The 27,501-nt window shown below is 39.1% G+C and overlaps 1 protein-coding gene across 16 annotated transcripts in view; it reads left to right on the top strand.

Annotated features, from left to right (window-relative positions):
- Nucleotides 1–27,501, top strand: part of ENOX1 (ecto-NOX disulfide-thiol exchanger 1) — a 352,618-nt gene that overhangs the window by 257,265 nt on the left and 67,852 nt on the right. For all 16 annotated transcript variants that reach the window (XM_086881222.1, XM_086881220.1, XM_086881228.1 and 13 more), the window contains 2 exons: nt 5,549–5,782; nt 15,914–16,126. In XM_086881222.1, coding sequence (XP_086737348.1) covers nt 5,549–5,782; nt 15,914–16,126 — 447 coding nt within the window. The remainder of the gene's footprint in view (nt 1–5,548; nt 5,783–15,913; nt 16,127–27,501) is intronic.

Here is a 27,501-nt window from a genome sequence, read left to right as displayed (position 1 = left end):
GTGTCCATAGGAAACTCATACTGCTAGCAACAAGCTTCCTTTAAAACCACCATCGACTACATAGAAGGAAAGAGAGAAAGAGAGACAGAGAGAGAAAGAAGGAAAGAAAGAAAGAAGAGAGAGAGAGAAAAGAAAGCCTCTCAACTTCTGAAATGTGACATCAGGAAAAGCCTAGCTCCTTTGTTTCACAAAGGTTTTCCTTAGGGTTTTTAGGTTGTTTGATTTGTTTGTTTTCTAACTTGGCTGCTTGCTTTAAATACCTATTTGAAGAGCTACAAAAAATCACTCATTTTGGGGGTCTATGTAAAGATTTCTTTGGAACATTGCTATATTTTCAATTTCATTCCAGATCTTTATTCCACTCTGGGTTTTTTTTTTTTTAATTTTCCCATAATTTCTTCACCCCCAATCTTTCCTGATGTCCATCCTTCTTATTTATTTGTTTATATGCTGTATATTGTTACAGCAGATTAGAGGCATCACAAACAGTAGCACATTTACCAGCTTCCAGCTTCTGTCTAGAGGGCTCTAGTAACAGAACAGAAGAGGGCCACACCAGATTCAGTAGGAACTGGTATTATTGTATTATGATAAACAAAACATTGTCAAAAAGGAAAGCAAAGCTCAAAAATGTACATGCTGCCACCCTGGGCCAGAACCAGTGCTCCCCTAGCTCAGTTTCCTGCTTCTCAGCAGCTGGCTGCACCCTTTGCTTCACTCCAAGTCAAGTTTTGTTTTTATTTAATTTGCCTTAAATCCTGAAGGGCCATTGAGGTAAGAAATTCTCTGTGCCGCTGTGTGTCTTCATTCATTATGCTCTGGAGTGCTCACTCAGAAGATGGGACACAAGTAGAAACAGAGGTGAAAGATCGCTTTCCTCATTCTTCCACATTCTGAATTTTCTGCAAATTTGATTCCAAGTTCCCAATGCATCATTCCTTCTTCTGTTTCCTTCTGTCACAGTCACTCTGCTGTCTGTGCTTCCTCTTACGTCTGTTCCACAGCCTCCCTTCCCATCCGTTTTTTCCTCCACACCTTTTCATTCTTCCAAAGTGTTGTATCTATTGTCTCCATCCAGACAAGGGAAAGGACCAGTGGAACTGACAGGGATGAGAAAGAAATGCAGGAGTACTCTGTAGCCAAGTTCCACTTCTTTTTACCAAGGCTGCTGAACTCTGCAGATGAAACATGAAGCACTGACTGCCCCCAGCACTACCAGGAAGGTCTGGCACTAGGCAGGGGCATGTTTTCCTTGTACTGAAATATTGGGGGGGTGGTTTACCAGTATTTATTCCATTCTCAAACATTATATATTCTGAAATGGTGGGAACAAAGCATATTTTTAAGGCATTTTATTTTCCCTGAAAGAGACAAAAGAGATGTACAAATACAATATGTATGTTATATTAGGGGAAAGTCATGCCTTTGATATTTCTGGTATAATGATAATTTTGTCTACCTAATCAGTTTTATCTGTCTATCCCATCTAATCTCATCAAGTTTTGCATTTATCCCATGCTTATCATCAGAATAGAGCAAGTGATTACAAAATCCATCAAGCAGTTTAATCACTGTTTTTTTTGGTTTTTTTTCCTTTGTACTCCCAAGTAAATGTGTATGAAAAGGGAGACTGGAAGATGGGTAGAAGACTATGATAAAATTGTCAACTTGAGGAAGGCTAGGTTTCATTTAACCCTTAAAGATGTATTTTGATCACCCAAGGAAAAGACTTTCTAAAATCATATACCACCCCATAAGAAAAACTGTACGTACTTTAGTCTTTTGGCTGATAATTCAGTAACTCCTGCAAATATTGATGGCCCCAGACTTGAATGTATGGGAAAACAGATGTGTGTGGACACAGACCTGTTTATACTACAAAAGCCTGTGTATGCATTTTTCCTGTGCTGCTATTTTCCCCCTGTGGGTTTCCTTTCTGTACTGTTTACTTGTTTTATTTTAAGTTCTCTCTGATCACCATTAACACTCTGATCTAGATCTTCAGTTAGCCCTCAGCTATTGGCTGGTCCCCAGTATAGCAACACTCAAAGGTAAGTCAAGCCATGGAGTTTGCACTAGACCTGTGATATGAAAATACTGTTTGATTTTTATTTAGCACCTTCATTAACTTTTCCTGTTTCTGCTCCTTTAAAGTGAGGATCTTGGCAAGTTCCCAAAGTCTTTTCCTCTTCCATTTTGTGCAAACCTGAAATTAAAAATGACAAGCCAGGCACAAAGTTAATGCTAACTGCAGCCCTGAGCAAAGAGATGGAGAAAAAATTCATTGCCCATGCATGAAGGGGAGGCAGTGCCAGGTGTTTCTCTCATACATTCAAACATCCTCAAACATCAATAGGGAGACATGCTATTGAAAAGAAACTGGTCCTCCCAGCTGCCTTGGGGCTCAAAATTTCCATCACAGATGGGTGCCTGAGGATCTCATGTACAAAATAAAACCTGCCAGTTGTGCATGCAGAGTCTTTCTGGTTATCATCACATCAAGAAGTCTGTTCTTCACTGGCCAGGCCACTGGTTGTGCCTGTGGTGTCTGCAAAGCCTAATATATGAGGGTGCAAGAAACCATCCTAAAGGCATTTGTTCTTTTTGTTAAGGGAAAGATGCTAAACCATGAGCATTCTGATTTGACTTTTAAACTAACCCTGCTCTGGACTAAGTGATATATCCAAAGTCCCTTTTTAGCTCGGTTCTTCTAGGTTTCTGTGCTGGTGGAAATCACCTGGCTTGCTGACGATCTTCAATCTTTGGAGTTAAACAAGCAGTCACATTTTTTCAGTGTGATTCATGGTAAATTTCCAAAATCTGTTAATTTAATTTTCCTAAAGGGAAACCCCGTCCAGTGCTACTGCAATGTTCACTGTTCCATTTTTTTCCCATTTACTTCAAAAATGAGGGCCACTTTATTACAACTCAGCTTTGCCAGTGCACACAAACTCTATAGATTCACAGTCCTTTTCATTAGTTCTTTATTCAGCTTCTGTGAGGGGCCTTGAAGTCCACAAGAGTTTTGCCTCCTGCAGTGCCATATTTCTGTCTCTGCCCATAACTATTGTACTCCTGCCAATGGAGGCGAAAGATGGTGGGGGGAGAGGAAGAGAGATTGAGTCTTCCTGGAAAGTGCAGCCCAGCTGGGAGACCTAATTTTAGGTTCACGAGACCTGGCACCTTGGCAGTGTCCTTTACATTGCTGATAATGTTGTTCTGGCACAGAGCAAACGCTGTGTGAGGAATGCAGCTGGCACGCCAAACTGGCGGGGAGCAGGGGGCTAACATTTGTCACAGTTATCAGGGTAGCTGCACCACTGACCCCTTTTGGCTGACTCCTTTGTGCCTACACCTCTGTGGATAAAACCATATAATTACATTCTCATTAGTTCAGAGCCCAATTCTGAAAGGTCACCCGCGCTCTTCTTCTGTTATGTCACACTGGATAGGGTATATCAGTAACTCTTCCCTTCAACACCTTGGGACTAGAGCTACATCTATGGCCACAAAAAGCTTTTCAGGGGAAAGAGTGGTGTTTACTTCTCTAAGCTAGAGAAAGCAAAGCCAAGAGGAATTTAAAATAATAAACAGTCCCCTCCTTTGCCACTCCTACAATATTCAGTTTTACTTTACCCCAAGCTCCTGAATCTTGGAGACCAGATTTGATAGGAACCTACCATTGGTAGGGACCTACCAAAACCATGCCTTGGTAGTGAAGTTTTTTATATCTTCTGGTTTTGAAATATAAGGTTTTATATCTTCTGGTCTTGAACATTCAGCTCGAGTTTTTCATCTGGGTTTGGGCTCCTTGCTGGACAATGAAAGTAATATAATTTCCTCACCTGCAGACTCCTTAGCTAAACTCTACAAGATGTTTGAAAGGAAAATGTCAAATCAAAAGGCACCCAGATTATTTTTTTTTTGAAGGATCTCTACATATATGGATATTTAATATCTTTGAAGCTGTTGTCTCATATGTACTGCAGTACAGACAATCCCTTGTATTCATACAGCAGGATGTTTTTCCAGCAGTAAAACAGAGTATGCCTAGGTACGCATTTCTGCAAGGATGTGCTTAGTCTACTACACAATTCTTAGCTTTGCTATTCCTGGAGGGAGCTCAAAATGGAATTTTAACTGTGGTGGTGAGGTGCTAAAGCTCTTAAAACCACAGGCAAACCACAAGACTGGAAGGTAGATTCTCTTGGATTGCAGATGAAGAACAGCAAACACCATTTTTTCCTGACATTTTGAATAGAAGTTTCCTCTTCCTGGAGTTATTATGCAGTGATTGCAGTAGTGTGCATTTCTGAAGAGCTTCCTGTGTGCCAGCTCAGCACAGAGTTCATCTCTGCAGCATCCCGTCATTTGACAAATCTCTGCTGGGCTGTTGTGTGTTGGCATGGAAAAATTAGAGCTATCCTGTGTAGACTGATTAATTTTGCCCACATTTGAAGGCTCTGTTTGGAGCTTTCTATGTAGAACTTTCTCACACTTTCTCTGAGTTGGCATTTTAAAAGTTAGATGAACTGCTCTATGTATATATTTGTGCCTTAGAAATAAAACTTGGAAAAAAGACAGGTGCCCAAATATGGCCACAAAAACCTCCTCTAATAACTTTGGCATGATTTTTTTGGCCTCTGACACTAGTCAAGGGTTTTATTTCAGAGCAGGGCCCTTTTGTACTGCTGTGTAGCCCTTAACTTAAAGCCTTTCCAGTGTGCTAACTTTAGGACATGATACATTGACCAAATTACAAATATGCAGAATATCCCTAAAGATAAGGTACAAGAGGTTTCATTATTTATTCTGAAAGGAGTCCTGAAAATACCTAATAAATCTGTCCCTACTTTAGAAATTACTTTAAGGAATTATGAACTCAATTAATTTGCAGGTGATTTATATTTGCTGCTAGATTATTTTCACTGGCGAATTTGAAAATAGTGGTTGCAATTGTAAAGTCTCAAAATCTGAGATCTAGCACCACTGTAGTTATGGAACTCTTTGTTGCACAGGAATTTACATAACACAATTTTCATGTTCACCTGTAGTCATGTTTTTTAGAAAATTTAGCCTTTCCCCATACTTCCAATTCCTTTGGCGGAGTGGAGAAAAACATTGGACTGAACCTGATCTCAAAAGGATCAGGGGATGAAGGACTCCTTATTCAAACTAAAACAGATACATTTTAAGTAATTGGTTTTTTTTAATCTGACTTTTGTGCTTTTAAAAGTTGGGACCATCAAGTGGAAAAATTATATATTTTGAGAGACTTCTAAACAGAAATGTAGGTTCTATACCTTAGGGTTGACTTTTCAGTTCATCTACAACGGTGATAGGTGATGCAGGAAATTGTAAAGAGAAATGAATGGGTGGATATTTATCTTCTTGTGAAAAACATGGTGATTGATAGATATTGCATAGATATGTGGGAATCTGTTAATGTACATTTTTACCTGGCTGCACTTGAAAAGAGGGGAAAAAAAATGAAGAGAAATTTAAGCAAATAAATCCTGCAACAGTTAGTTCTACTTGTTGATTTCAGGTTACCGCATGAGATTAGGATCTAGCACAGACAAAAAGGATTCAGGTCGCCTTCATGTTGATTTTGCTCAGGCAAGAGATGACTTTTATGAATGGGAATGCAAACAAAGAATGCTGGCCAGAGAAGAACGCCACAGACGCAAAATGGAAGAAGACAGACTGCGCCCTCCTTCACCTCCAGCAATAATGCATTATTCTGAACACGAAGCTGCTTTGCTGGCTGAAAAATTGAAAGGTAAGCAGCATTTGCCACTTCTCAGTTTATTATTCCTTAAAAGCAGGAGCCATGCAGAGGCCAGGGCAGTGAAGCCGGTTTCTTTCTGATGTGTTTCATTACTTGCCCCGTTAGCTTTCACCCACTGAAATGGCTTTCTTTGCCATTTCTATGCCAATGGTAATGATACTCACCCACCTGCTGGAAATGAGTGACATCTATCTATCTACCTGTGCTTTAACAGCTAAAACACAGTCTTCAGAATGCTAGAGATAGGGCTTTTCTCTTAAGTTGCTGCCATCATATATCTTGGAAATATTCTCACAGTAAGACAACCTGTTGCAAGAATCCTTCTTCATATGAAAAGCCTTATTCTTAAAATTACTTTAGTCCTCAACGTGTGGGTTACTCTATCGCATGCATTTGACTGTCGCTGGCATTCAAATTGCCCTCATGAGCTGACACAACTTATCTCTGACACACACCATTCATTCTTTCACTCCCTCTCTAGGGTTAGAATTACTTGTGCAGGATACTGTCATGTTTTGGTATGTGTTTGCTTCCTTGTGGTTTTTTTTTTTCCTAGGTACATTTACTGAGTTAATATTTTCCAAGGGTGTACTTCGAGGATCCATTTCATTTTAATAGCTAACATAAACATTAAGAAGCAAAGAAATAAAATTATTCATGGTAACAAAATTTAAAAGAAATATCTAGCAAACAACTCTTCACACTGCTTAGAGTTGTATTTATTTTCATCAAGTGTTTACCAGTTGTGTTTGGCATTCTTTCCCCCATGATGGCCAAGCACACTGCTTAACTGTGTGCCAGGTCACAAGAAGCTGTGATTCTTGCCACTATTTCAGAATTATCTAGATTAGGCTTAGACTATCTAGCTGTCATCACACTGGCCTCTGTTCTAACTATGAAATGTGTCTGGGGAGCTGAAGAAGGACAGTGCAAAGTGTTTCATCCTTGGAACATGGAGCAGAGATGCACCCTGCTGTCTCTCTGAGTACTGCATTGGTTGCATGACTACTCTCTGAGTACTCTGGTAACTCAGTCAGTTACTAGTTTGGCTGACTGTCATCCCCACCAAATACACTTCTCCATAAAATAATTCATTAATCTATCTAACTGGTAAAATAACCCAGATGGGTTGATAGACCAGGAGAAAAGAGGCTCTAATATAAGAAATTTTAATTCATACTTATCTTCCAGTCCAGTTTTAGATCCATCTGGTTTTAGTTGAATATTTTAGGAGTTAATCTTTTGTAGGGAGGTTTTTCTTTATGTAGTAAGGCCTACAGGTTTCCTGAACTAAACCAGAAAATGCAAGCAGTCTGGACGATTTCTTCCATATGGCTGGTCATTGCTTGGGGCAACTGAATGTGGGTTTTTGCAAGATGTCTAAGATGACTATATTTAGAAGGATTTTCTTTTCATTATGGTAAGTTTCCATACTTAATTAAAATCTACTCCAAGCATTTATCTTGCTTTGTTCCTCCTAAGGGAAATTTAACCAGAGCTTGACATATATGCTCAAGCTTAATATAAAATTTTTTTAGCACAGTATGGACCAACACTATGTGCATAACTGTTTCTCCAGAAATAAATTTTCAGCAATGTATGTAATTTTAAAAAAATATATTGAAATTTTAAAAGTTCTTCTAGTTAACAGTTGCCTTACTGTGAGATTAAAGTCACCAACCCTGGATCTGTACAGATAGTTAAGTGTGGAGAATGCAGAGAAGACCCCTCTCTTCTCAGTAGACATGAGTTGTTCCCTGTTCTAGGTAGTAAAGAAATGAAAGTAAAGAAAGCAATGGTGGGCTTCAGTAATTTACCTTCCCTGTGTCACCACAGCCAGTATCTGTAAAATAGTGGTGTTGAGTTTTATGGGCTCCCTTGGGCAACATGGAATCACCACATGAGCTCTTTGTGTCATCCTAAAAAATAGGTAAAGCAATAAAGGAAATTCTTCAGCTCTGGCAAAGGGTAGTTCATGTAATAGAATCATACACTCATTAAGGTTGGAAAAGACCTCTAAGATGGAGTCCAGCCAGCATCATATATTCACAATTTAAATGTGGACTTGAGTGAAAGTAGCAGAACATACATAATGTGGTGGTTTTAGCACTGCATACATACACACATAGACATACACATATACATACACACTCACAGATATGTAAAACTTGGAGTTAAAATCTCAGGTCTCTGTATTATCACCACATTTGCACTGCTGCAAAAGCCTGGACAATTCATCCTAAAATAAAGAAGGATCACAATATATCTGTACTTGGCAGGATTTAGCTTGAAAGACTGGTTCCTCAGCAGATGCTCTGCAGTTGTTTTCCTAAGGAAACTCCTGACCTTGCTGTGGTGCCCACTTCAAAAGACTCCTGAGCTCTGTTGCCAGCTCATGAGACAGAGCTGCAGGTGCCCAACATGCAGGTTTCAACTCCTGCAGTGCCTCCAGAAGTTCACAGAGTAACACTAGCTAAAAAAGTAAGCCAAAATAACTAAGCATATCTCAACCCAAGATACTGCTTTGCAACAACAGATGTAGATAATTTGGTCTGAATCCAGGCAACTTTTGTTGTCAAAATAACCTTGGAAATTCCTGACAGCAAGGAAATCTTATGGTGAGCAGAGATGAAGCTGGCTTATCAGCCACTCCCCTAATGTGGTCTAGATATTTACTGAGTCTGTAACAGAGGTGACAATATATTTTTTTTCACCTTCTGTAGACTGAAGCATAAGACTAAGAAATCATGGGTTTTGTATAACAGACTTGGCTGGAAGCTCTTGCCCCACAGCTTGTCAGCATATTCCTATTCCTCTGGTGTCCTGAAGTCACCTGTTACAGGAGTGACTGTGGGTGAGGGAGCACAGAGGAACTTCTGTACCAGTTGGAAACAGGATTTCATTGTAAATTTTCAGCCAGGTATAATCTCTACTGGTGTGGAACTTCACAGAACAAAGGAACCAGTTCTTCAGTTCCTGATGGCTGGGGCTGCAAATCCACTGCATGTAAGGCCTCATACACGTGAGGAGTTAGGACATACTCTCCATTTTCTGTGGAATATCCTGAATCCCTTCATATCTGCAAAGAACTTGATTTGAACACTTGATTTTTGCAAAAATTAAAGAAACCCATAAAACTATGGACCAGTAATTTTTCACCACTTTCCAATTTTTCACCACTTTCCAATTCAGCATGTGGCAAACAGTGTTGGTTTATGTGTATCTCCATTTCCCTTTTTCCTTTTTTTATTATTTATTAAGATCTTCAGTACTCCTTCAAATGAAGTCCTTCTTAACCCTCTCCTTGTTGGCAGTATGGACATTTTCTTCCTGTACCATTCATGTCAGTTGCCTGAGCCTCAGTTATCAGAATGAAATGAGCACCAGTATTCCAACAAGATGAGTAACATGAAGAGCATGAGCTCCTCCTTACCTGTATTTCTTTGAGGAAATACCTCAATAAATTCACAGATCTGAACTCTGGGAACCCAAGGTCATTTACAATGAAGTATAAATGTTATTTACCTCCGTAAACAGTCTTTGAAAATAGACACTAAGTTCTTGTTTTGACAAAACCAGCAGAATATCATGTCTGCAGCTACTACACTAGAAAGATATTACTTTTGCTTCTTCTGGTTCATTGCAGCATTTGTGTGTGTGTGTGTGTGTGTGTTTGAGATTTTAATTTCCCAGTGTTAAATCAGATGTGTTATTACTGCACAGTGAAATGTGTCAGTAGATATTTAGTTTCAAATTTGCATGCTCTGACATCTGTTTTCCTGGGTGCGTTATAAACAGTTAAGTCATGTGGTGCCCAGAACATGACACAACTGGAGATAGGCTGAACCTTTTAAGTGGAATGCTACTCTGTCAGGTGCATTGGAACAAAACATTTTAATCCGTGCTTATGACATTTGCGTTTCAAAGCAGAATTTCGAACGTTATGGTTTTCTTAATTCAAGCGTATCTGTACCTAATGGTATCATCTTCAGAAATCACTTCTTGCGAGTAAGATCCCTTAAAATGCTACATCTGTCTTACTTTTTGTGGGTAGCTAAATAGTTCTATCACCTGACAAAGGCATCTCTTTATATCTGAATATCTAGCTTTTTAAATATTTAGAGCAAAGGAGACATAAATATCTAAGAGTTATATACAATACCCTGGAATTTACCTCCCTTTTTAATAGAATGTTTCTTTATGAGCACGGGGAAGTTATTCATATGGTTTTTCATTTTAAGAAATATAATTTAAAAATTGAGAAGCTGCTTCTTTGCCAGGCACTGTATTATCCCCTGAAGAGAGCACAGATTGGAAATTTAAATAAATAGATGGCAGTTACAGTAGAATGAACTAACCAGGGATGTGCCTTGCACAAGACTCAGGTAACATCAAGCCTGACAATCTCAACTCCTGTGCATCGCTTGAAATATAAACAACATTTAATTGCTTGGGAGATAGGATGTTTCTCTAAGGAGGAAAATACACTGCTTTCATGATCACCCTGCGCTTGGGAGCCAGACTGGTGGAGCACTGCAGAAACAGTGCAGTTATGCAGGGAGCCAAGTCTCACCCAGAAAGGATTGAATTCAGTGCAGAGCTACATCAGAAGGGGAGGCAAAGCGAGATCCTGTGAACAAAACCAGTGAATGTCAGGTTTAAATGCTGAGACTCCGGACATTTATTTTTTTTATTAGTGGTATGTCAGGACAGAGCCCTGAAACAGACATGTTTCAACACTTTAGCATCAAATCTGTTCACGCACCCTTCCTGGTTTTAGATTATCATTTTCTCCTTCCTTCTTCCATATGCTGCTGACATCTGCTGTGGCACAATACATCTGGCTCCGAGAGCCTCGCACAGGGGCTGTGAGCAGGCACAGTGCGAGGGCACTTTTGTCTGCTGGCAGAAGTGCATAAGGTGGGTTCAGCTATCAGCAGCCTGGTAACCCAATTCCCTGGGCACCTCCCTCCCAAAGCCTACAGGAGGAACACAGTGCAGTACTAAAAGCATCCTCCCTCTCCTCACCTGTATTGTATCAACTCAGATTTTGAGGTTTTAATACAAACTCACTGGATTAAATGTACCACACTGCAAAATTACTCAAGTTAATTACAAAGAGCTGGGAAATGGCAGCTCACTGATCTGAAAGGTTGTGGTGTGATTTTGAGAAATAAGGAGGAAACTCAATACCCTCATAATTACTTTTCATTGGAAATAATGGCATCAGCAGGAGAAGATAATGGATTTCTGTGTCTGACATGAAACACCCACCCCTGAAAGAATCTTGTGTGATTTAATTTGAAAGAAAAAAAAGAGTTTGATTATTTAGGGGGGAGAAACTACTTTTAAAAATATCTTTTAGTGAACATATAGACGTATTTTTATCAAATCTAGTGTCAGCTAGACATTTGTTACATAACTGGAAAAGTTTCTTGGTTATAGCATGAAGTTAAGGCTATTTAAAAAATAGTAAGGTGGATATTAATCATTCTTTAAAAGAACCCTTTGGCAGTAAGAATTTTTATTTCTTGATTCTCACTTGTTATGCAATGCCACTGGGTTAAAAATGTTATTAATCCCAAAAGTACTAGACTGATGTGTGTGATGCATGGTACAATTATATAAGGGATTTGAGCAGGGAAAAAAAGAAGGTGATGGTAGTAGACTGAAGAGTTGTGTTTCTAGGTCACTGGCAGGCACTCTGTACAGAAGAAGCTCTTAAGCCAAGAGAAAAATAGGTTGTCATTTTGGCACCAGAAGTGGTGTGTGCTGGGAAGCAAATTGTTCCCAATGCACAGGGGAGCTGGGCTGAGCCTGCTGATGAGAGAGGTTAGAGAACCTTTTCTCTGACCTGATTCAGCCACAGCAGTCACCTCCTAAGGTTTAGTCTTTTTCCTGTTGAATTCAGTCTTTGCAGTTTAGAAATCTTAGTTATAGTTTAATAAATTATCAAGTCAGAAGTCAGATTAAGAGTAACTTTGGCCATACATCCTGCTCTGGCTGCAGTTTTACATAATGAGGAAGTTTGCATCCTGAACTGAATGGTGCCATCTTCCTGCTATAACTGAACCAGGCCCAGTTTGACAAACTGGAACTGGAGTCTGAGCAGCTGAGCAGTTCCAAGCAGACTGAGGGTGGTGTAACCATGAGCAAAGGGGTAGTGCTGAGCATGGGGATGAGGCAGGTAGCACATCTTCCCATGGCACTGCTGCAGCTGACAGAGGACAGGCTGTTAATCAGAGGCAAAATAGGAGGGACGTATCCCACCGCTCTTGTCCTTTCTCTGCCTGCCCTGCAGCACAGTCATGCTGAGTGCTCACAAGAACACCTTGAAGGGATGCAATGTATCTATAAATGTACAAATTATAGAAATAAGAGTGATTGAATGCCTGGCTTCAGAGTGATGGAATCATCTTTATCCTTTCTAATGGCTTAGACCATAGACACCATCACCTAAGTTGTGAAAACACCTTATAGAGGTGCTTAACACTGAGAGATAAATAGTCACATTTGAGGGGACTCCGAGCTGAATTCTGCCCTGTGTTACACGAGGAAAACTCTATAGGCTGAAAATAAAACAGAGGTTTCCAACATCTTATCCCAGGACACCATTTTGTAACAATTGTTGTTACAGCTATTTCAATTAAATGTTTATTCTAGTTGGGTTTGCTTAGAGGTGGTCAAATTACAAGCAGAAAAATGCAAAATATTTGTCAACAATTATTCAGTTTTTTCATAGAAATATTCCTGTTAACAATTTTCTGGGCAGCTCTAGGAATGCATTTTCTTTTCTTTATCTTCCATTTCGTCTAAGTTGTGAGCTAGGATTTAAATGTCAAATATTTTAGTTGATATAAGAGGAATTTGAAATATCTTATCTCTAGAGCCCTGTGATTGAGTCTGGCAGCACCTGGAAATCTCTATCGACCCAGCAAGCCATCCTCGATGGATGGGTAATCCTCAAATGACACGAAGTTGTCAGACCCTGTGTCAGAGCTGTCCTTTATGGGGACACCCTGCAGGGTGCAGGTGCTGGGTGAGGGTTTGCAGCAGGTGCACCTCTGGAATGGTTGGGCTTTCTCTGACCAAATGTGGGCCTGTTGCAGAGATGTTGATGCAGGAGCAGGCCAACCCAGGCTCCCTTTGCCGCCAGTTGAGGGAAGCGGGCACTTCTGGGGCACAGTTCAACTCACCATTAAACAGACAGCAAAATCAGGACTGATAAAGCCTGCCTTATTTACTTAGAATATGCTGTGACTTGGAGGAGGAAAAAGCTCTAAGAGTAACAAATAATTTGCTGCATGCTTTATTTTAAAAGAACAATTGCATATTGGAACATGTCTTATATAAAGGAATTTATTTGAAGAGTGTGTTTTTAAACAGTGTATAATTATGTGCATCCTACCATGAGGGAATAATTTTGAACAGAATTAGGAGTTTTGTTTTTATTTTTTTTTAATGAACGGCTGCAATCATAAGGCAGTTCATGCTCTGTTTAAATTAGATTCCATTGCTGCATTTCTTCTACTATTTATCTACTAACTAAAAAAGAAATGAACAATCTCATATAAAAATCTGATTTTCTAAGGCAATCTCATTGCTCAGAAAGAGTCACTGTATTCTGGATGAAAAAAATGGATTCACGGTGAGTTACCTTATACCAGTCAGTGAGTGATATGACAAGAATATATATAAGTTAGAAATTAAGGTGAAATAAATGTTAAAACTGTAGAGAAAAGATTTTATTAACTAATCTGCTCCTCTTGTGCATATATTACCCTCTAGGATTTTTGAATGTACCTTCTAATTATGTAATCAATGAAGATGCTGATGTTTACCAATGAAAGGATTTTTTCCTGCTCATACAGAGCTGTGAATTAACTGTAGCAGTCCCACAGACCTCTGCAGCTCCCTGGAAGTACAGTATGATGAAAACATACTTGTTTTTAGCATGTCCTTTTAAATGGGTAGAATCTATGTGGCAGAAGGATGATATGTTTACGAACATCCCTTACAGACACCCACTGTGCCTGATAAAAACAAAACAAGGGGAGTGTGTTCTTATTTCACAGAGACTCTGTAGCAAAACAACACATAAATGAGTACTGGGGAGAGACTAAAATGAGGAAAAGGGAGGATATTTCTGTGCTGCTGATTTTTCTCATGCATGGAAACATGCTAACATTGCCAGAAACCATTACTGGTTATTCTTATTTACTAGTGTAATTATAATAAACATTATGTTCCAGGGATGAGTTCTTGGCTATATTGAATCTCTGACATCCAGTTCCTTTGCAATTCAGCAGGCTAAAGATTTTGCCCAAGTCTTTTGGAGAGCCTTATCCTTGTGTTTTCTTGCAGTGAAGAGGCTTTGCATGAGTCTTGTTTACATTTGGCTTTTCTGGGGTCTATATTCAGCCAACCTTACTCGTCAGAGCCACTTAATACAGTCCTGCTTCATATGTATTCAGCAAAGCTCAGAAGTAGCATCTAATCCAAGGGGAAAGTATGAAAAGAAAGGATGCCCATCTGACTCTTCCTGCCCGGCAAAAAATTAATGAAATGGTGATAATGAATCGCATGTTAATGTTTTACAGCAGATATACCACTGTACACAGGGAGGGTGTTATGTGTTATTTTGCAGTTTTTTTCTTGAGGGATCTTGGGTGAACATGCCTATTCAGCTGTGGAGAGAAAGTCTTATTGCTGTAGCTGAAAGCATGTTTCAGTTAATAAGATGTTAAAGATCAAGCAATGAAAAAATCTCTTCTTCAGAGGCTGTGGGCACAGAGCATGTCACTACTCCTCTCTGTATTTTAGGCTACTCGCCTTTTAGGGAAGTGATTATTAACTCAGAATAAAAGCCAAAATCATCACTTAGCAGTTAGTATTTCAATATTTTTTGTACATGCAATGCAGAGTCTTACAAACTGTGTCGCATTTTTCTGTATCCTGTAACACAGTTGGCTGGGTTTAGTATTTTCCAATTTTTGTTTTAAGGTTTGGTTATGATTACGCTACATCTTCCCACCATAACCATATACTGTCTCCTACAGAAAGGTATGCATACCATCTGAAATATATATAAAGAAACATAACCAAAAAGGACCTGATGAAATGTTTTAAATGAGTTGTTGGGAAATTGAAGTTTTATAGAATAAAATCCTGGTGAAAAATTGATATCGAATTGAGCAAAAATGGTTCCACAGGAAGACACCGTTGTAATAATATTTTCTTGCAGTTCAGTCTAAATGGGACTTAAAAAGAAATGTTTCTTCTTAATCCTGATGAAGCCTAAAGTGTAATGGATGCTGCGCTTAGAGTCTTCTGAGGAAGCTGAGAGCACTGTCAAAGGAAAGAAGATTACCTGGGGAGGGAATGTACAAAATCTAGCCTTCAATTTTGGCAATCTTTCTGCAGAGAAAATCAACTTTCGTTACCTGAATGGTAAACATGAAGCTGTAATCTAGGTGTTTTCCTGGATTCATCTGGAATCCTTTAAAAATACATATATAATGCGAAACATAAAACAAATAGTACAAAACAAATAATACAAAATGAATGCAGGCACATCATCTGTTCAAAGCAGTCCCTTGTAATTAATCAGTGTTTTGAGGAGGAATTGTTCAGCCTCAACATTGTTCCTTAATTAACAACATGATGTCAGTGAAATCTGTTGACAGAAGTATGGCTGAGCCCAAGCTCCAAGACTGAGCTTTTGGCTGAGCAGATTAACACAGACACATTTAATTTCCGCAGTGAGTCCAGTACCACAGAGGTCTCCTCACTCCCGCTGTAAGGTCATTCCATATCACTGAATGGCTTAAGGGAGACATTGTGAAAGTGAAGACTCAGGCCACAGGGAAGGGGAGGAGGCTGCTATTTGTTGTGAGAAAGCTGTTAAAATGAGGAGAAGACAAGTCTTGAAGGAAGATTTATGTAGTTTTGCATGGCTGTATTGGCTTCTTACATCTGATAGAACAAAAGACACAAAAGTTGCCCAAAATGATATACTGCAAGCAGGATTTATGGTGATTTTAATGTGACACGGAGCAGAAAATGTGTTCTCAGCAGGCTATTTATGCCTGCAATTTGAAACCTGTGCTTTGATTGTTCTAGATGATAGCAAGTTTTCCGAGGCCATCACGGTGCTGCTCACCTGGATTGAGCGAGGCGAGGTGAATCGTCGCTCTGCAAACCAGTTCTATTCCATGGTGCAGTCAGCCAACAGCCATGTTCGCCGGCTGATGAACGAAAAGGCAGCTCACGAGCAAGAAATGGAGCAAGCCAAGGAGAGTTTCAAAAATGCCTTAACAGGGATCCTCACTCAATGTAAGTAACTCCCTTTTTGTCAGTGTTGTAGTGATGGTGGTGGTGGTGGTAGTGGTTTTATCATTTTGCTTGTTTTTTTGGGGGTAAGTAGTTGCAATGCAGTCATGCTCTACTTCACATCCTATTCCATACTCTATGGCAGTTTGGAGGATCAAGGACCATTCCTAAGAACTTATTATTCAAGGTGAGCAAAGTTTCAGTAGTTTTTTTTATTAATAGATGAAGACGTGCTCTATTCACAATGTCTACCATTGTGTAGACATAACACTTCAAGAATGGACAAGACAGAAGCCTCACTGCTCTGAGAAAAGATCATGGTTTTTTTGAGAGAAGGGATATGTGGCCTGTAGTACTGTGTGCGCCAGTATTTAATTAGGTCAATTACAGAATAGAGCACAATTAGGTAATATTTTTAGCCTGGGTGTAGATAAAAGGCAGTAGAATCCAGTAACTTTTAGGGATATATTCACAGGTAAAGGCCACCTCCACATCAGAAAAGTATGCTGTACTGCTGCTGGCATCAGGACTGGTTGGCTGATACAATGCAAGTATTAATTGGGCAGATAAACTGTCTTAAATATCTAGTGCTGGCAGCTATTTCCTTAGTGCAGAAATACAATCAATGAACTTACTTTAACGAGGTTCCCTCATAAAACAATGATCAGGATACTTGCCTAGAAGTTTTCGGAGAGGAGAGGGAGGTGAAAAGTTCAAGAAAAAAAGAAAAGGCAAGGAAAAAAGGAGAAAGAAAATTGATGTAATTGTTGGTGTTTTTTAACATGTCTACTCATGGTTCCTCAAGGAAGAGACACTATGATACTCAGAAAGGTGAATCCTGGAGCCAGCTCTCATGTGCCAGTTGAGAACAAAACCCAAGATAATTTACCAGATAGAAGACAGTGAAATCGTTACATTGTAATTTCTGAATCATACCCCTAATCTTTACATTTAAATAAAAAAGCCCTAAAGGCTTTTGTGCAATTTATTTCTTGTTCCTCACTGAACATCCTTTAAAAGTTAGGATTGAAGGCATAAGCTTGGATGGACTTGCCTGGATTAGTGGAGCAGCCAGTGAAGCTTCCTGCATAAGTGATGGAGAGCTCAGCATCTCAGAAGACCAATTCACCATAGGGCATATATCCTAATTTAAGGGTTTAGATGCGAGAACCTAGAAACAAAGATTCTGGGCCAAATACATTGATTTCTGTGGACATATGTTCAGAGAGTAAATTTAAAAGACCAGCTAATTCCCTTGGTTATTTGCTAGGCAATATTTTCTTGCGTCTCAGCATCTGAAAGCCAGTGTGAGGCGCAGAGATGCAGGCACCACGCATGGCGGGCTGTTCAGTTCACACCAGGGCCTCTCTAGTTCTGTGTGCGACAGCCAGCTCTAGCATTCAGAAATGCCTTCTTCAGCTGCATTTAAAAAAGTCCCCCATTGTCAGCAGGCTGAACTTTAGTTAAATCAGTCTAAATTAGCCCATTTGTCACCAACTGTTGTAGAACATCTGTCACTTGGAAATAGAGATCCCTGTAGTTTCAGGTGGAAATTTGCAGTTTGGGCTATCTGTTTTGTTCCTGTAATGTGCTGAATGCTGAATTTACAGAAACAGAAATAGCTTTGGCTTGAAAATGTGAGTTTCCTAGTGCCACAGTAACAGCAGTGTCTGGAAGAAGAAAGTTTCTGACAGATCTTGCCTAGGAGGACAAGGTCAGCAAACAGCAGCCTCAGGGAAAGGTGTTACACTATGGATTTTATAAGAACAAGTTTTACAAGTTTTCCAGATGTTCCCCATTGTTTATTTTATAAACATCATAAACATTGGCCATTATTAGCACTAATATGTCTTATTAAAATTCCTTGCAAACTTGCTGCGAACAGATGGGTGATGTTTTTCCTTTACACATGCATGTGCCTAAGATTGCTAGGCATGGAGATTCTGACATGAGTCTCCCTTTTTCAAAGGAATTGATCTGTATTTGAATTGATCTGAGGAATGATTTTCATACATCTTTTTCCATTGTTGCTCCACAGTCCTGCATAATTGGTTACAATATGTCAGTTGCTTTATGAAGAAGAATTTGAAAATACAAGAGGTCCAAAATAGGTGTGTGTGGCCTATTAAATTCTGCAAAGTGACAAAACCCACTTCTGCTCTTTTTCAGTGAGGATCCAAAAGTCTAGTGTAATGCTGCAGCTGTGTGGCCGTTTGACATAAATATTACAGTATTTTAAAAATACCATGTGGCAGTCCTCTCTCATGAACTAGGTCAGATGTCAGCTTGGAGCTGACCATTCTGGGCTTTCTTTGCAGTCAGAAGAGAAAAATAAGAATCTCCATGGAATGAGTCATCAAACTGACCTCATGGTGCTCTTCCAGTGAGATGAATCATCCCTTGGATATGCCATTTTTTCTCTGCTGCCCATAGAGGATTCACAGGGGGCCTAGCTCTGAACCAGATGTCCCACTTTTTACATGCCCTGTTCAGAGCAGATTAATCCCACTTACTGTGTACAGCATAGATGCAGACGGCTGTAGCATCAGTGAAGAACTCGGAGTTAGATAAAAATGCCAGCAATGAATGTTATGGGGAGTGAAAAAGAAAAACTGGCTTCAGGTGCACTCACCTGGAACATACACACTCACACACATACACACACTCTGTCTTAGTGGGTCTCTGTAGAAAATACTTTCTTATTAATGAGGATTACTGTGACCAGAACATTTCATCTTATGGCCCAACTACGAAAGAAGTTGAAATCCCTGCTACAAATTTGTGCCTGGAGGTATTTAGGAGATTACTGAGAAGATTACCCCTAAAAATTTGGGTCAATTGCTCAACACGTGAATTAATTACCTGATCAAGGAACTTGTGCCAGGATAATCTGTGAAATAAAGTGTATTACTGTTGTCACATCACAAATTTATAGCACCTGATTTAAGTGCTACAGGGAGTCTTAGCCTTGGTATGGTGCTTCTTCAGTTATTTAAGGGATAAAGAGAGAAAAATGTCCACTTCCTTCTTTTTATTAAATTACTTGATTTTTCTAGATTTCAATTTGTGCTTAAAGTACAGGTTGTTTTCAGGGACTTTGGATAGGTCTGTCTTTGTGGTCTGACATTTACTTTACCTCCACATCTTAGATACATGTAACACTGCCCCCTGATTTTTCTTAAATTTGTGTTGCGTTTCCTCCCAAACCACCTAACAGCCTAAGGTTTACAGAGGTTGACTGTCATGTTTAAGGAAAATGGAGGCCCTAGAGATATCCCTTTTGGGGTGTTGGTGGTTTTTAGACTACATCAAAGCTGCAATTACCTCCTCTGACTCTATTCTCCATGCACTGTGAACTTTGCCTACCTCTTACTGAATTTTCAGACTATTAAATGCAGTCTCCCTTGACTGACAAAAATACCTATAGGTCAATAAAAATTCCATATTCCTTATTCTAGAGTAAGACACACAAGGTGGTGGAAGTGTCCCAGTATACAATTCACAGGTTACACACACGATGTAATGAAGAGATGTCCCCCATGACTGGTTACTGAGCAGATTATGACATTCCATCGTTTTTGTCCATTTTACTAATGAATTAATGGACTTCGTGGACTCTGAAACCAGTTCCCCATCAGAGACTATGAATCAGTCTCTCGTGTGCCTGTGGGGGAACAGTGGGAGTGTGGTTTTTATCATGGAGCCCCCTGGCCAGATTTTATGACATAGAATCATAGAATCAGTAAAGCTGAAAAAGACCTCCAAGATCATTTGAGCCCAGCCCTTGAATGAATACCACCATGCCAACTAAACCATAGCACTAAGTGCCAGTCATTTCTTAAACACTTCTCCAGGGATGGTGCCTTCACCACCACCCTGGGCAGCCTCTTCCAGTGGTTAACCACCCTTTCAGTGAAAAAATTCTTCCTGATGTCCAGGATGAACATGAAGAAGGGGGAATGGCTTTAAACTGAAAGGGAACCAGTTTAGATTAGATATCAGGAAGAAACTTACTGTGAGAGTGGTGAGTCACTGGAAGAGGTTGCCTAGAGAAGCTGTGGATACCCCACTCCTGGAATTGTTCAAGGCCAGGCTGGATGGAGCTTTGAGCAACCTGGTCTAGTGGACGATGTCTCTGCCCATGGCAGGAGGTTGAAGCCAGATGATCTTTAAGACCCATTCCAAGCTGAACCACTGTATGATTCTATGGATTATGATTTACCTGCTTTGCCTGTGGCTAAGCGTCTTCAGACCTTATTTGTGAAACAGGAAGTAAAGTTAGATTCAACTCTGAGCTGATTCAGTAGGCCTGTCCATTTAGGAAGAATCAAAGGTTTGAGGATAAGGCTGTGTGTCATGTGCCCCTTTTTGAGAATCACACAATTGTCACATTGAGTTTTCTTCCTACTAAAGGACTCCAGAGGTACATTTGATTACATTGACTTTTTATCAAATAGGTGGCAGGTACCTGATACAAATTACACCCCCTTGTCCAAAAAAAAATAAAAAAATTGTAGTTAAATAGTTCTGAAGGGAAAAGCATTCTCAGTAGACTGAATATAATTCTTCTCCTTTCAGATTTCTTCATTTTCATTCTCTTATCTCCCTGGATATGATTTAATCTGTTTTAACATTATCAGTGCCTTCACAGATAGAATCTGCATTTTTTTTAATATTAAAAAAGTAAGAAAAATGTTACAAATCCTTTTTGAGCTCGCTTCAAAAAGATGATTGGCATCAGTTTTGTTTTTCTCTTTGCAGGTTCATTTCAGAAGTTGCTCTCTTGCATTAGAAAACATAGAATATACATTGATATAATGGTGATTGCTAAAATCACTGTCTCATCTGACTTGTTTTAAATTCCATACTTCATTACTTTCTCCCAAAAATCCTTCCATTTTTACTATTCTCATAGTACTAAAAATTAAGCCGGTTTCATTAAAGATATTGAAAGCATGCTGGTTAAAATTCTCTTAACAGTCAGATCTTTTATATACAATCATGCTTTCCAGAGTATCCGGTGAATTGCTCCACATTAATAACAACTTTTAAAAGGATTTTCCTGCTCTTTAATTGTCCAGCCTTACAGTCTTTCTTTCCTTTGCCACTGACTAATTCAAAAATATGTGCTTACTTTATGTGCAATTTTTAGGTCATCATTAAGCTCTTTGTGAAAGAGATTGAGTCATATAATGTGTTTTTACAGCACAGCCCAGTTCTCAGCTGGTGTCATAGAATGCCATTATAATACAAAAACATTAATCATTCATGTCATTAGTTGCCACTATTACTTTCTACCTTGATGCATTTCTAAAAAAGAAAAAAAAAATTAAGTAGAAAATAACCTCTACAATCCATCCAGTTCCTTTTGTTAGCTCATTTAGTCAGTGTGCTCTTGGCTTGTTTCTATACTGATAATTTGTCCAGTAAAGCTCAGCTGGATCTCTTTATTCTTTTTTCAGTTGTCCTGTCTGTGGGATTTTGTATCTCATACACACATGTTCCCAAAAACATTTCTATAGAAGATGCTGTGGCAGGGGCAGAGAACAGAGATGAAAGACCCCATTTTTATTTTACCTTGCATTCTTGTAGTTCCTCCCTTTCTTTTGGCAGTATAACCTTTTGTGGTTGCAATTTGTAGTGTTTCGCATAGCTCATTCTTCTGTGTTTCATTTTCTTTGAATTTCTGCATTCCTTCTATTGTCTGTAGCTTTCACTCCACCTAAAGTCAATATGAATCTTGATACCAATTTAAGCATGGCCAGAATTTCAACAGAAGCTCTTCTGTTACTTTTAAGGGGTTTTGTTTGATAATGTAGTCCATTAAATATGCATGGTGTTTTGCAGAAAAATAAAAGCACTGCCTTCCAAGAGATTTCAGTCTATTTTGACAACTCATGCCACTTGCCTGGAATCTGCATTTCTCCTAGATGATGACACCAGGTTCAAGGCAAAGAAGCACATGCTTTAGCCACGTGGAAATCTGTGCTTGGTTTTGATTTGCCTTGCTGAATAGAGACAGGGTTAAGGGCCTGATGCATCACAGAACTGAGCTGTAAATGTTCTGTGGAAATAAAGGATGAGGGAAGAGTCATTAGGCAAGGAAGAAAGATGGAGGTTTCATCCAAAAGGATGAGTTGGCTGTGCATACCATGTGGTCTGCACATCTAAAGCTGTTCAGACTGCTTACAAATGATTGAATAAACCTTATAATTATGAATAATCCTATGCAACTATGAGTGATTGAAATACTTGTTCCCTTCAGTGTGCACTAGTCATGCTTCATGTCAAATCAATGGATTTTTTACAAGTTATTTAGTTTGTAATGATGACAGAGATGTTATGGGGCAAGTAAAATGTTTTGGAAAGGGATAGACTATGTGGGAGAGAAAGATGGACATGCACAGAAGGAACAAAAATACAGAAGGAAGAAGTCATGGCAGGCAAGGGAACATAAGGTATAGCAACAAATGGAGAAGTAAATTTCACACCTAAAGTGTGTGAGACAATTTTTTGTTTTGATTGCCAGAAGAGGCTATGGCATTAAAACCTCCTCATCCACACCTTTATCCTTTTCCTTCAGCAAAAGAAATCATATTATGCCCCAAACAAATATAGCCCTCCTGATCTCCCTAGGAACACTTCAATCTGCAAGATTCTTGCATAATTATTACTTCACTTAATGGGATGTGCAATGGTTTAGTCGCATTTATGATGTTCCTACATTGCAGAGTTCCTTGGGAGTTCTCATTTTAACCAGATTTAATAAAAATGGTAGTTCCCTCTTTTGTTATTTTTACATGTGGGAACTGAAAAGAAAGGTGTGCCTAACAGGAAAAGAAAGAACAGCTAATTACTGTAGTACTTTGGGCATGGCTTGCAATCTTGTCAAGCTAATGAAGAAAGCAGGATTCACTTCATCTTCCTTTGAGTTGGAGGGGGGAAGTTGAGGTTTTTCTGTTTTGTTTTTTTTTTCCTGGTTGTCAACACAAGGTCCATAAAGTCCATTCAGTAAAGTAAGATGGTGGCGTTGAAAGAGCAGGTACTGTACATTTGTACTTGCCCTACTGTGTTGTGCTGGTCTGATGTCAGGCTCCTGTGTGTTGAGAAATGACATGAAGGTGAATGGTCTTGTTGAGTCCGAGTGATTTATGGCATGGCATGGCACCAACTCTTGCGGTTACACTAAGCTGTCAGTTTCTCTGTTGTAAATTAAACCATGGTTTCACAACCTAGAAGATTTTCAAAGCTTAAATTGTAGACAGATTTTCCAGCAATGCCTTGCAGGGAAAACTGGGCTATCTTTAATTGAATTGATTTTGTTGGGGGTTTTTTTATTATTTCAAGGTTTAACAGGGAGCATTGTATTTCTAGAACTATCAATTGCTGATATACATACCTCAGACAAATTACTGCACAGGTTTCAGTATGAATCCTATAAATGGAGCACTTTTAGTATCCCCATAATGCTCCTTCTTTCACTGTTCCCCACTGGGTTTCTTAGCTGAAAGAAGGAGGAAGAAAAACAATGGCTGCTGACACAGGATTTTGATATTCTTACAAGACATGGGGTTATAGTAAGTGTTGTGGTATAAGTACTTTTTCTTTCTTTGTCTATGTGGAAGGATCTCTTTATTGTATTAGAAAGAAGTATTTCTTCCTGCATCACCCATGTATAGACCACTGACATTCACTCAGCTTCTTAATAACCCATACAAACAGATTGACTAGAACCACTCTGAGTCAGATGGAACAGGAAGAGGGACCAAGCATGAACCCAGACACGCGCCCTGCTCATCTCAAATGCTAGTCAAGGGGAAATGTAGAAATAATTTAGACAGAGGACATTCTTTCTAGTATTCAGATAGGTGAGATAGGGTAGATGGAAGAGGAAAACATCCTTCTTCCTCTGGTAAGTCGTGTAATTGCTCTCTTCACTGCTGAGACCTCTGTACCAGGATGAGACCAGAAAAGGTGAGACTGCTAGAAAGGGATGACCCCCCTGACTGTCTGCAGGGTTAAATAAAGCTGAGTGTGTACAGTATACTGTTTGTCTGTTAGAAAGTTGATGCTCTGGGTCAGCTAGTGTTTTCCTACAAAATGTGGTACAGTTTAGAGTTTGATACAGGCCAAGTAGTTTCCCAGGAAAACATCTTTTTGGGAAGAGAGAAGTGCTGCTGCTGCAGGGACGACACTCAGCATGTTGTGCACGTGGTTTCAGGGAACAAGAATGGTCCCTGGCAGTTTTTGATGGCTAGTACAGATGTAGTTATTGGTAGAAGGGCAGGTTGAGGAATGACATCCTTGCAATCTGACCACCCACACAGCAAAATTATTTGGGAGATAAATCACTGTAGGCACCATTCTCTCAGTCTGTCAAAAAAGGTGGAATTTGGGGATATAATAATGAAGTCCTATGGTTGTCTCCTTTATCATGTTATTCTTAAGGAACCTACAGGCATCTGGGCAGCATGCAAACCGAATGTGTCCGATAGAGTTGCAGATAACTGTGGATTTTAAAAAGTGTTTTTAAAAAACACAGACAAACAGAAAACCTGAACAAAACCAAAACCAAAGTGAAACAGCTAAGGCATTTATTTGTGGCAGGTGAGATATTTTGCATAGCTGTCAAAACCTGTATCTTCATTATACAATCTATAATGGCCTTTGCTTATGTATCCAGCTGTGGTCTACTTTACTTTAAGACTCATCCCTTGCATTATCTGCAGTCTTCCCCAGGGTGATATTTCCAACTCTTACGTTTTCCTCTGCTAGTCAAAGGCAATCACATCTGTTTCACCGTCTGTGGCATGAGAATTGAGTAACAGGGAGAGGCTGCAGGTTTTCAGCTCTCAAAGTGAGAAAGGCAAATTCTTTTTTGAAAGTAAACAGTACCGTAACCAAAAGAATGAGTGTTTGGCTGAAATTAATTAAAATAATACATTTTTCATTACTCTACAATCTGTCTACCATTTCTCTTACTAATGTCACATGTCATTTACGTATTCAAGTTTTAGCCTTGGACTTAATGCTAAGTTCTGTTCAGTTCATTACCAAACGCCTTTCAGGACTGTTGCCAAAAGTATTCTCTTCCCTATCCAAAACTGACCTGGAGACTAATTCATTCACTACAGCATCCAGCCTTGACTACTGTAATTCCTTGGTTTGCTGGGCTTGGAGCCAAATCGATTGGCAGACTGCAGCTTAGTCAGAATTCAGCAACAGGGCTTCTGACCCAAACCACGCCAACTCTATATCCTCCCTGTGCTGCGACTCTATATTTGAAAAGTGTGTTATACATTTACTGTAACAGTTTCCTTTACACTGTAATTTTATGGGTGGAATTTTTCTTTTACCCTTCATGTCAACTGTCGCACTCTTACAGAATTTTTCGGTGCTAAATTGCCGTATATTCTACTCTGACACTTGCAGTAATTTAGTGCAAAGCCATTTTCATCCTGTGTCCTTAATTGGTGGAATTTAGAGTAAAGTTCTACATGAAATCCGATTCTTTCATCTGCCAGCCAAGGCTTTTGTTTTTATTCTAGCACATTTTTTTTTGTTTCCATTTTGTTTCTTTTTTTCTATTATAAATTATATATATTATAATATATAGTATAAAATAATATGCATGGCAGCTTATAATGTAATAAGCAAAGTAAAATTGAGTACTTCTTAACTCCTGAACCCAGAGGTAAATTTCAGCCTTCACTCAATCATGTATTTAAAATTGACTCTTTGATAAATGTAATACAGGGTGAAAGAGTTCTCTCTACCTCTTAATCTGCAGACGAGGCTACACTTTGGTTCTCATTGAGTTTTGTTTTTCTTTGGTAGTACAATTTTCAAATATCCTGTATCAAATATTTTCTTGCTCTGGAGATATTCTAGTTTTGCATTTATTACAATCTTCTCTTCAACTTCTGCAGGCATTGTTTAAGGGATTTTTTCTGTTTTTCCGGGTTTTGTTTTTACATTTATACTTGATAGCAATACTTTTTCCAGGTAGCATTCCTTATGGCAGCAGAAACCAAGGCTTAGATTTTCTATTAATGTACTTACTGTGAGCTGGCACCTCTAATAAAGTGTATTGTAGTTACATTACCTTTGTTAAACATTGGCATTTGCATATCACTCTAGGCTTAGTTGTGTGGGTCTTTCTAGCTATTTATAACACAGCAGAAAAACAAATAGCTAGTAATCCTTTGTCCAAAATATGCCACTTAAATTAGCAGCCACAGAATAAGTCTTTAGGAAAGCTGAAATAACTTACATCCTGTAAGTTATATTGATGGGAAGAACATGACATGTTATGGACCCTTCCAGAACAATGTGTTTTTTTAAATCCTAATTTAGTAAGGAAACAGCTTTGCATATGGTCAATGAAAATTTGATATAGCATAGAACTCACTAACAGATGTTTGACAATGAATATTTCATGTTACTTAATAATTCTACTTACCAGTCACAGTTGACACTACAGTGCATTCTGGAGTTCAAGGTGCCCTAGAGAGATAGATATGACCTGTTATATAGTTTTGGAAATTTCTTCCTGGAGATCAGAAAATAATCTGAAAACCATGATCAGCAGTGAGACTCAGATTATGGAGATATCAGCCCAAAATCTGGGGCCTCTCTTTGGCCAAGTTTAACCAGACATAAGTTAACTGGGGAATTAACATGAGTGAACTGGGGAATTGGTCAGCTAATATGGACCTTTCATGGCTTTTTAGGGGTGAATCTACCATTCCTATGGGCTGTGATCTGCTGGATCATTTACCCATACAAATCCGATACTGATCAGGAATGGGTACATCATGTTTTGTCTTCCAACTCCCCAGAGCCACAAACATTATGCCATCTTTAGGCTTCCAAGGTATCTATGAGAAAACAAATGAATCTTGGTGCAACAAGAACAAATGTGGCAGAGCAGGTTTACACTAAATTGCCATCTCATAGCACATGAATGCAGGATTTTGATGCAGTACTTCCCTGTACTGTCAAACCAAGGCCTTGGCTGCTGTTTAGCTCTAATGTCTTGGAGACCTTTTATGTTGGAATTTGCAGAGCTTCGTAGCCTAGATTGCTGTGAATATTGAAATTGCTATACATACATTGACACTTTCTTTGAATAGAGCACTGGCATGTTGGTCCTTGATATATACAAATTTAGTATTCACCTCTACATTTTCCCTTTTATTATCCCTTGATGCCTGTTTCATAAAGTTTATTTAAATGCCTTGATTTTTAGTATGTCATACTCATACTATCCTGCCCCTTCTTACTTTTTAATTCCAACCAGTTAGGTAAGTGAAGAAGATCCTCTTAATATTCACTTTGTCTACTGCAGTTATACAAGAAGAAGCTGTGGCATCTTC

This window comes from Cyanistes caeruleus, chromosome 3 (genome assembly GCF_971803275.1).
Source record: "Cyanistes caeruleus chromosome 3, bCyaCae1.hap1.1, whole genome shotgun sequence".
Lineage (NCBI taxonomy): Eukaryota > Metazoa > Chordata > Aves > Passeriformes > Paridae > Cyanistes > Cyanistes caeruleus.
The sequence above is the reverse complement of the archived record's forward strand: the minus strand, read 5'-3'. Positions and strand labels throughout refer to the sequence as shown.